We start from the raw sequence: 11386 nt of genomic DNA, 5'->3' as shown, positions 1-11386 counted from the left end.
TATTTCTTTAACGAAAAATTCAATCATGAAATACAGCTTTTTGAAAAGCTCAAACTGCCAAGTAATGGTACAGATAGGATTTTACAGTTTACCAACTACACAAAATTTAATCAATTATACAGTTCATTTTAGTAGGTTTTCAACCTACAGTAAACCTTCATTACTCATATTACAACAAGAACCAGACTGTAAGCAGAAATGGAATGAAAACTTTAAATAAACAGCACTAATTTAAGTATCAAATTAACAAGGTAAAATAAAAATCAGCTAAGCTTAATCATAACTTGAGCCGTGCCATGAGAAAACCAACACAGTGGCTTTGTAACCAGCATGGATCCAGACCAGCCTGCGCATCCGCGCAGTCTGGTCAGAATCCATGCTGTTCACTTTCAAAGCCTAATGTTGTTTGTTTTTTAGAATAGAGTGGTTCCAGTTTACAGGGGTATTTTTCAATATAATAAGAAGACCAAATTTCAGGATCAAACAGTAAAATTATAACCAAGATCAGGATTTAAAATGAATCTGGTTGCCAAGTAATTTTTTAACTATTAACAGAAAATACAAACATTCTACCGACTAAAACCCTCTAAACCGAAACTCCTACAAACCTAACTTTTGCTTTGGTGCAGTCCCACGCTTTTCAGTTTAAATTTTAAAATCAAGGAAGCAGTTTCTGATAAACAGATTCTTAAGTTTCCATTATATGTATATACATACATACAGGGAACTCTGGCAGCCATGTTTTCTAAACAAGAGGACCATGATGGTCCTGAATCGCTCACCTTTTCCCACATGACCCAGTTTTGAGTATGACGTCGTTTTTTCTATTATTTGACATACTGACCTAGTTTTTGAGCTCATTGTGACCCAGTTTTGAACTTGACCTAGATATTATCAAGATAAAAATTCTGACCAATTTTCATGAAGATCCTTTGAAAAATATGGTCTCTAGAGAGGTCACAAGGTTTTTCTATTATTTGACCTATTGACCTAGTTTTCAAAAGTACGTGACCCTGTTTTGAACTTTACCTAGATATCATCAAGGTGAACATTCTCACTAATTTTCATGAAGATCTCATGAAAAATATGGCCTCTAGAGGGGTCAAAAGATTTTAATAATTTTAGACCTACTGACCTAGTTTTTGACCGCAGTTGACCCAGTTTCAAATCTGACCTAGATATCATCAAGATGAACATTCAGACCAACTTTCATACAGATCCCATGAAAAGTATGGCCTCTAGAGATGTCACAAGGTTTTTTTATTATTTGACCTACTGACCTAGTTTTTCATGGCACGTGATGCAGTTTCAAACTTAACCTAGATATCATCAAGATGAACATTCTGACCAATTTTTATGGAGATCCATTCACAAGTATGGCCTCTAGAGAGGTCACAAGGTTTTTCTATTTTTAGACCTACTGACATAGTTTTTGACCACACATGACCCTGTTTCAAATCTGACCTAGATATCATCAAGATGAACATTCAGACCAATTTTCATACAGATCCCATGAAAAATATGGCCTTTAGAGAGGTCACAAGGTTTTTCTATTATTTGACCTACTGACCTAATTTTGAAGGCACGTGACCCAGTTTCAAACTTGACCTAGATATCATCAAGGTGAACACTCTGACCAATTTTCATGAAGATCTCATGAAATATATGGCCTCTAGAGAGGTCACAAGGTTTTCTATTTTTAGACCTACTGACCTAGTTTTTTACCGCACGTGACCCAGTTTCAAACTTGACCTAGATATCATCAAGATGAACATTCAGACCAACTTTCATACAGATCCCATGAAAAATATGGCCTCTGGAGAGGTCACAAGGTTTTTCTATTATTTGACCTAGTGACCTAGTTTTTGACCGCACGTGACTCAGTTTCGAACTTGACCTAGATATCATCAAGGTGAACGTTCTGACCAATTTTCATGAAGATCTTGTAAAATATATGGCCTCTAGAGAGGTCACAAGGTTTTTCTATTTTTAGACCTACTGACCTAGTTTTTGATGGCACGTGACCCAGTTTCAAACTTGACCTAGATATCATCAAGATAAACATTCTGACCAACTTTCATAAAGATCCCATGAAAAATGTGACCTCTAGAGTGGTCACAAGCAAAAGTTTACGGACGGACGCACGCACGGACGACGGACACGGCGCGATCACAAAAGCTCACCTTGTCACTTTGTGACAGGTGAGCTAAAAATCAGAAAAAAAATGAACAAATTTGGTAAATAGTCACCCAAAGACTATTCATAATAATATATTTAAGGGGACGCACAGGTCTGTTTTCAGAAATTCATGGCAAAATAGCAAGAGGCGTATTCTGAAGAAAATATTTGTGGGTTGTTGAAATATCTATTCCTAAATGAATAAAACAATAATGTACTCCATTAATATTCGGTAGGTTTTGGATAAAGATGCAGTACCATAAATATAATAGCAAAACAGAAGGCATTACGAAAGTACGTAAGAACATACAATATTAAGCTTTTTTGGGGGAAAACAAGGCAGTGTTACAATACCACTATTACAAAAAATGTTGTACTGTTCTGTTTTTCTCTTTAAATTAATAGGTTTGCTTAAACACTGTAAAATTTTACATCTCGTCATCTTAGCATGGAACGGACGCCATTTTTCTCATTGATAAAAAGGTAAACAAAATAATTCAAGGTGGGATTACCATTTCCGTGGTATAACATGATATATAATGATATGCATACTGTGGTACAGGTATCTGAGAAGCTGCTTTAGTCTGGTGGGAGTAATAAGTGATGCCGATTACTTGAAATCGGTCTTGAAATTTTGGTTATATTTCCATTATTTACATTGTTTTTGATTTTCCCACGATTTCTGGGCGATTCACTTGAAAAAAAATTACTACGCCAAAAGAACGGTAACTGTAACTAACTGTAACCTTACGAAGGGAGACAACATAGGTGGCAGCACATGCATATTTTTTTTTAAAATTATCGTTTTTTTTCATATTTGTATAAAAGAAATAATTGAATTTAGTAACTTGTCTTATGTTATGTGTATTTTCTTTATCATTATGAAAGTTTAAAAAAAAAAACGCCTAATCGGAACTATTTTAATAATCGAATTCATTTCCGCTATCAGTTGTGAGGCACTTCCTGTTTATTTTCGAAGAAGTGGAACGAGACAGAACGATTTAATATATTGACATTATTGTGCGAAATGTACATAGATCAGAATAAGTATCTTGGCTTATACAACATTTAACTTGTTTACTACATTTTCTGACTAATATTCTGTTGGATTGTATTATCATAAAAGGTAAGTTTTGATGATCTTTTATTTACAACTGGGTTGACCCTGATTTTTTACGTGAATGACAGCAGTCCCGTGCAACACATGGAATGAAATATATGAAAAGTATGGTGTAATGTTAGAAGGATATTTTTCAATTATATGCAGCTTAGCATTATTCTTAGTGTTTTGGATTTGCTATTCACCTTGACATTCCTTTGTGAAGTACAGTATATATATACTAGTAATAGTTACATTTTATGACATAAACAAAATGGGTAAGTGCAAATATAGAGATCCCATGAAGACTAGAAGACCTTTTGGTAATCCAGGAGGAAAAAATTCCAGGAAATATAAAAGGTGTCAAAAAGCAGCAATGCTCAAAATTGAAGACAGAGTATCATTTCATATTAAGGATAAGACTTCATATCCACCTTATCACCTTGTCATCAGGAGCCCTATGTACTAAATTTATTGTAAGGAGGATCCCTGTACACAAGGAAAGGAGCTCAAAGCTATTAAGACTAGGACAGACTTCCCTTAAATTCAAATATCACAGCAACAGTAAGACAATCTCTGGAAACAGAATTCTGAACTTGGAATTATTACAGTCGCATATTGTTGAAATAAGTACCCACTGTTGTCTTTGTGCCAGAGCACAAGAAATTGTTCTTTCGGGTAAGGATCCAGTTGTCTTAAAATCAGAAGTTTGTAGAAATGGATTATTTAGCATAATATTAGCACAATGCCAAGGGTGTCATAAACAGTTTCAGCTACAGACAAGTTTGAAGGTAAATAATTTATATGACATAAATGTGAGAGCAGTCTGGGGTTCAGTGACATCAGGTGGCGGTGCAACTGATTTGAATGAAACACTTGCAGCAATGGATGTCCCGCAAATGTCTGAAGGTATGTTTACGACCTTAGAAGAAAAAATAGGTTCATGGTGGGAAGATTGCCTTAAAGATGAAATGGCTAAGGCTGCAGCTGAGGAACGCCGCCTTGCTGTGGAGCGTGGCGACTTTCATGAAGGAGTGCCAGCTATTACTGTTGTATGTGATGGCGGTTGGAGTAAGAGGACACATAAACATTCTTATAATGCTTTTGGTGGGGTAGGTGTTATATTTGGTGCAGCTACCCAAAAACTGTTGTACATGGGAGTAAGGAATAAACAGTGTGTGATTTGTAATAAAGCCGAAAGTGAAAACAAAACTCCTAAATTGCACAACTGTTATAAGAACTGGAATGAAAGCTCCCAAGCAATGGAAGCTGATATAATTTTGTGTGGTTTTCTTGAAGCCGAATCAAGTCATGGATTGAGGTACACCAGAATTATTGCTGATGGGGACAGCTCTGTGTATGCACAGCTTCAAGAAAATGTACCAGTTTGGGGCCGTGACATTGTTAAAATGGAATGTGCTAACCATACATGCAAATGTGTATGAGGCAATTTAGAAAAACTTGTAAGTGAGAAACCACACTACAAAGGAAAAGGCAAGTTGTCTAAAGTTAACAGAATAAGGCTTAGCACTGCAGTCAGATGTGCAATTAAAATGCGAAGTGCAACAAAAAATCCACGACAGTTAAGGAAAGATATCTTAAACTCTGTCTATCATATATTAGGCTTCCACAAATTGTGCAGTGATTTCTGTCAAAAACGGCCAGAAAAAGACAGTAGTACAGATGAAAATATTATTGACGATGATACTTTTGAAAGTACCTTTGATGATATCTTTGAAGAACAATACAAATACTGGCAAATACCATCAGAGGCAGAAATGGAAGAATCAAGAAGAGCCATTTCCAATTCAAACAGTTTAATCGAATTGAAAGAAATGATTGCAGATGTCCAAGTGATTTTGAACCGCGTGGCAGATAAGTCTGAACGCTTGATTGGCAATTTCACGACAAATCTTGCAGAAAGTTGGATGGCAATTAGATCTAAGTTTGATGGAGGGAAGGTTATAAACAGATGTGGACGTGGTTCGTGCAATACTCGTTGCTACGGTGGAGCACTGAGAAAAAATCTTGGCATTGCATGGTCACCATTGACTTTTCAAACTGTAACTCGTACTCTGGCCGGTGTTTATTTTCATCAAGGGGCAAGGAAACAGGCACAGAAAAGAACAGCTTCTATGAAGTACAAATCTAAGCCTGATAGTAAAAACATCAGACGGAAACGTAAATTACACAGTTTGAAAGAAAGCTGCTCTAAGAAGGCTAAATTTCACTATGGTAGTCAGCTTAATGATGCACCGGACGTTCCTGCTGATAAGTTATCTGGTATATGCCAAAGATTCTATGAAATGCGAGTCCACAAGAATGAAACAGAAATTGCGGATTTACAGAAAAACACAGTCGACCAAAGTGCAAGCCAGTTATGGAAAAAGGAAAGACATATCCGCCTTACTAGTTCAAACTTTGGTAAAGTGATGAAAAGAAGAACAAGCAATGTTTCTGACAATATAGTCAAAAATATGTTGTACACTCAATTTAGAGGGAACATGTTTACAATACGAGGATTAGAGCAGGAAGCTAACACAATTATCGAGTACAAAAACCAAAAGAAAGATGTATCTGTTGAAAAAGTAGGCCTTCAGATTTGCTCTTCTCTTCCTTTTCTAGCTGCATCAACAGATGGTCTCATAACAGATGAAGATGAAAGTGGACTTCTTGAAATAAAAAACTTTCTTCAAACAAACAAATAATTTATTGAAAGAAGCTGTTAAAAAAGTGCCAAACTTCTGTCTAGAGCTGTGTGAAAATAAACTGCAACTAAAACAAAAGCATGAAATTTACTACCAGATTCAAGGTCAGCTTAACATTTATGGAAAAGAATGGTGTGATTTTGTGATAAGAAGAACAAACCCATATGACATACATATTGAACGTATATACAGAAATAAGTTGCTGTGGAGTACTGAGATGGTCCCAAAGCTGAAAGCATTTTATTATAAGTTCTTACTACCAGAGTTAGCTTTACCAAGATATGGTACTTACACAGGGATAAGACATCCCAAATCACCCTGGGTATGTATCTATTACCGGTAAACAGAAATGATTTCTCTTCTTATATTTCATATTTGATTTCTGCATGACTTTGATTTTTTAAATAATATTTACTAAATAAATTAGGCCTTTATACTGTTTATTGTGGGATGTAACAATGATTAAAAGTTTGGACCATGTCTATGAATCAAACCACTTAATGTCTATGAATTAAAACACTTAACTAAGGACATTATACCCAGTGACTGTGATAAATTCTTCACTATGCTGAACACAGTCGGTTGTGTTTTTGTGACCAGTGTAGATCTTGATCAGGTTGCACATCTATGCAGTCTGATCATGATCTGCATGGTTTGTTATTCATTCAGTATCTGTTTTGCTCTTAATCCCTTTTATAAGTTAATGGCACTGTCCATATTGGAAGATGGACAACTTCGACAAGTTCATTATAGAAATTAAGCATTATAAGGGTTAACTGTCCAGTCATGTATGACAGGTAAATACATGATGAACGACATTAGGCATTCTTTATTTTTCTTCTTACATTAATGCCATATATAGTCTGTTTATCATGATAAAAATTATCATGAACTGTATTTAACTTTATTTTTCAATCCAGAATTTTTCCCTCATAATCTTAGTACTGGCAACCAAAGCAACTATAATTCTTTGCTTTGATTCACGTCATTCTTTGTATAACTGCTGGAACATTTTTTTTCCATTAATACTTTTCATGAAAAAAAAATTTATTATAGTGAAACTTAAAAAAAAATATGGTATACATTTATTTGTGATTAACGGTTGTAGACAATTTCTGCCTAAATTTCTTGTTGCAAGAACACTGGTAATCTCGGTGGAATTTCTACCTGCAACATATATACGAGAATCAGAAGTACAATGCTATACCAAAAGAAACACTATGATTGCCTTTTATGCATAAAATGGATCTTATATTCTGTATTACATTCAGCATGCATAATGTAAATACAATAAATTAAAATTATATTTATTTTTTTACTTATTTCAGTTTGAAGAAGTGGCGGCAGTTACTTATCCAAAGAAACCTTGTCAGCAAAGAAAACCTACATGTAAAACACAAAGCAGAAGAAAAAGCAATCAGTGTGAACAGCCTGTGGTTGTAACATCACAAATTGTTCAACATGGTACCAACAAAACTGTATTACAGGAGCCTTCAACTTCCAATGAAAATGTGAGTATCAAATATATTTCATATGTATTTATATAAATTCATACTAAATGGTACAATTTAGAAATATTTTTGAAAAGACTAGATGCCCACGGGCAACATGTCAAGCCCACCAGCTGTCAAAAGGACTAGAACTTGCACATGACACCCTGTCTCATTGAGGCAAACATTTATGCCAAATAAAAAATGATTGCACGAGTTACAATATAAGTTCTTTATAGTAACAACAAAGTATATCTTTAAACAAAAGTCCTCAGAAATTCTTACCAGTACAGAATTGGACGTAACATGCAGTGTTCTACAGATAAGTGGTATCGATTTTTCCATACGAGAAATTACCTAAGTGTTTAATCTATCTTATTCATGACTTTATTAATTATAATTAATGTTGAAATAAGCTATTTTCTTGTTGACTTATGAGCTGCACCATGAGAAAACCAACATAGTGGCTTTGCGACCATCATGGATCCAGACCAGCATGCGCATCCATGCAGTCTGGTGAAAATCCATGCTGTTTCTTCACAGTTTCTCTAATTGCAATAGGCTTTGAAAGCGAACAACATGAATCCTGACCAGACTGTGCACATGCATAGGCTGGTCTGGATGCATACTGGTCGCAAAGCCACTATATGTTCGTTTTCTCAGTGGGTATTTTTAATGAAAAAAGAAGGAAAAGTAATTTATGATGTTTAATAAATACCGATGCTTTTAATATACAGGTGTCACTTTCCCAAAGTACATCTGGAAGGTCTAGACGGTCCAGACATGTCAAATTGGTTGGTAGAAAAATTCTTCATGAATGGTGCGTTTGTGACAAAAAGAAAAAGGGAAAAAATAAATGGTTCTCTGGAATTGTCTTAGATGTTGTCAAAGGTATTGAAGGAATGATCACTACTTTAAAATTTATTTTAATTTTTTGCCTTGACTTTTCGAATAAAAAATACAGCTATTGCACTTGTCCCAACATAGGCGTCGCCGTTGGCTAAAGTTTTTTAAAAACCTATTGACTTGAAACTTTAAATACTTATTTATAATCAAAATCTACAGCAGGAGAAACAATCCCTATAACTTTGATTTTTTTTACAGAGTTATGCCCATTTTTTACTTCTTTTATAAATTGAAATATCTCTGTTATTATAAAAGGTTTTGACTTGAAACTTGAAATAGTTATTTACTATCAAAGTTTACCCCAGGACATACATGTATGATACCCAATACTTTGATTTTAATTTTTACAGAATTATGTCCATTTTTAACATATATTTTTTTTAATGGAAAAATTATAATTCAGACTCAAGCACAGAAAAGTCAAGCGCTCTGTGATACGGACACCTTGTTTTATATTAATAATTTAGTGAACATAATTCCCTAAGCAGTTCAAAGTAGTACAGTTTCATAGATTATGTCTATTTACTTAAAATGAATTAAGGCAGTGATTATTTAATATTACCATTTGTTTCAAAAGAATAATAATTTTTAATTGCCACTACATTGGCACATTTTTCAATTAAACTTGTCATTTTCACCGAATCATTTGAATTTTTGCCCTTGTTGTAATGAAATAACAGCAAATGATTAATCTTAATAAGGGACAGACAGTTTTTGGTTTAGGTAAGGTAACTTGGTAAATGCTGTAATATTTTGTTTCCATTTACATGGACAAAAGCTTGCTTTCTACATTGAACCATATGATATTTAATTATACAGTACCACTGTTTACCAGGTTCTGCAAATTACTGTTTAAAAATCAGTGGCAACATACTTATGTCGATAGATACTTTGCCTTGAAAAATTTTATGGAACTTATTAAGAACTGGGCGAATGTATTAAATGGAAAATCACATATAACATTTTCTGAAAGGTCAACTATTTTCGTAGAACACTTCAGGGTTATTGCTATAATGAGTATATATATCTGAATGATTAATAACTGTTAAGGAATCCATTTGCAACTATGGTAGTTATAAATTTTTGTATACCTGTATTGTAACAGAATGCATTAATTAGCAATTTTATATAACAGGAAAAGATGGTGACCCCAAAGCAGTATATGAAGTACTGTATGAAGGAGAGGATGCTGCCAATAAAGTAGATCACTTACATGTTGACTTCATAAAAGGCTCCTTAAAATTCAACGACATTTGAGGACAGGTAAAAGTTTATTTTATCAGCAAAAACATGAATATTGCCCGAAGATGAAAAAGACATTAATAAAACTATTTAATTTGCTGTGTGTCAAAGCCTTGCAATTAAATTTATATACCTATATTTTTTCATACAATGTAGAATTTGATTAAACCCTAACTTTTCATAAGGTGATAAAAATCTGTGAAAGTCCTGTAAATAAGAAAGATAGACTTGTGTCTTTGTTTTTAGCTCATGTGAACAATGCTCAGGTGAGTTTTTGTGATCGCTCGATGTCCAGCATACATTATCTGTCTGTCTGTCTGTGTGTCTGGCTGTCAACATTCAGCTTGTGTATGTGATACAGGCTGTATTTTTCAAGTGATCTTCATGAAAATTGGTCAGAATGATTGCCTTCATGAAATTTAGGCCAAGTTTGAAAATGGGTCATAAGCGTTCAAACACTAGGTATAATCAAAGAAAAAGCATGTGTATGCAATAGGGACTGCAATTTACACCAAATCTTATGAAATTTAATCAGAATGTTTGTATGAAATTAAGGTTGAGTTTGAATATGGGTCATCTATGGTCAAAAAGTAGGTCATCCTGTGAAATTAAAGAAAAAATTTGCGTACACAATAAAGGCTGCATTTTAACACAAGATATTCATAAGATTTATTCACAATGACTGCCTTGATTGAATCTAGGCCAAGTTGAAATATGGGTCATCTAGGAAACATGTTTACACTGTTTTTATGTTTTTCTCAGGTGAGAGACCTAGGGCCATCTTGGCACTCTTGTTTTTTTGCTACAGTGCTTTAAGAATGCAACCATATCAGATTTTCAAAGTATGACTTTATTGAAAAAAAAAAACACAATAGTTCTTACTTTTTCATGTATAGAAATATATAAAACTGTAAGCCATTGCAGATGAAAATTTTTTTGTTCATATCATGAAGTAACATAAATGTGTCCATTCCTTGTTTATATACTTCCCTATGAATGATATATGTTATATTTCAAACCATTTTTAGTAGTATTATTTCACTGACAAATTATTATAAATTTCATGATTATATTTTATCTTTAGAAACATTATTTCTGATTTATATAACATGCACAGGCACATGAAATGACACTATAGGGAACAATTGTTTGAGTCAGTGTTTCAAACAGTTTTCCCTCACTTCTATTGATGTAGAGTGTTGCAGGGTTTGTAATGTTTCGTTATTTTACACAGACCTCCTACTGGAATTTTTTCTGCCCAGTTGGTCATCGTCTAAAGCATGTTCGCTCTGTAAATTGAACAATTTCTCACCGGATATTCACCAAACTTGTGACAATTTTCTGTGAGCATAATACCTCACACATGTATGGTAACCAGCAAATCGCCACAGGCACTCATATATTAAGCCTTGAAATAATTGGAAAACTGTTGTTTGGTATTGTCCACTATAAAAGTTGAACAGTTTTAATCGGATCTTCATGAAAATTGCTGGCAATGTTTACGGGATTAATATCTCGTCAAAGTAGGATAACTACCCAAATTGCACTAGGCATTTTGGATTATGCCCCTTGAATTAGGCCAAGTTTAATGACAGGCTTTTTTATCACAGTCTTGCACTCTTGTTTAAGGCATATTACTTTCTGTACAGTAGTAGTTAATGTATGATTTTTTTCCAGAACTGATGCATTTAGGGCCCAACAGACATGTCACAGTGGAGATCCATAGGTTTCTGCTATAACACCCTCAACTGTGTATAAAGGAA

The 11386-nt window shown here is 34.1% G+C and overlaps 2 protein-coding genes and 1 long non-coding RNA gene across 3 annotated transcripts; all 3 read left to right on the top strand.

Moving 5' to 3' along the window:
* Nucleotides 1-4066: 4066 nt before the first annotated feature.
* Nucleotides 4067-4824, top strand: LOC128554669 (uncharacterized). Its single transcript, XM_053535970.1, has one exon. It carries the CDS (start codon nt 4162-4164, stop codon nt 4720-4722), a length of 561 nt encoding a protein of 186 aa, XP_053391945.1. The 5' UTR covers nt 4067-4161; the 3' UTR covers nt 4723-4824.
* LOC128554670 (uncharacterized) lies at nt 4738-5985 on the top strand. Its single transcript, XM_053535971.1, has one exon. It carries the CDS (start codon nt 4831-4833, stop codon nt 5983-5985), a length of 1155 nt encoding a protein of 384 aa, XP_053391946.1. The 5' UTR covers nt 4738-4830.
* Nucleotides 5986-7295: 1310 nt separating this feature from the next.
* On the top strand, nt 7296-9663 carry LOC128554668 (uncharacterized). The gene is made up of 3 exons (XR_008369663.1): nt 7296-7496; nt 8213-8366; nt 9517-9663. It is a non-coding gene; the product is annotated as an uncharacterized LOC128554668 (long non-coding RNA).
* Nucleotides 9664-11386: the final 1723 nt, after the last annotated feature.

Source organism: Mercenaria mercenaria, unplaced genomic scaffold (genome assembly GCF_021730395.1).
Source record: "Mercenaria mercenaria strain notata unplaced genomic scaffold, MADL_Memer_1 contig_617, whole genome shotgun sequence".
NCBI lineage: Eukaryota > Metazoa > Mollusca > Bivalvia > Venerida > Veneridae > Mercenaria > Mercenaria mercenaria.
This window is presented reverse-complemented; position numbering and strand designations above follow the sequence as displayed.

Excerpts from the sequence above, each read along its gene's own strand:
- LOC128554669 (XM_053535970.1), top strand. The coding sequence starts at position 4,162 with ATGGATGTCCCGCAAATGTCTGAAGGTATGTTTACGACCTTAGAAGAA.
- LOC128554670 (XM_053535971.1), top strand. The coding sequence starts at position 4,831 with ATGCGAAGTGCAACAAAAAATCCACGACAGTTAAGGAAAGATATCTTA.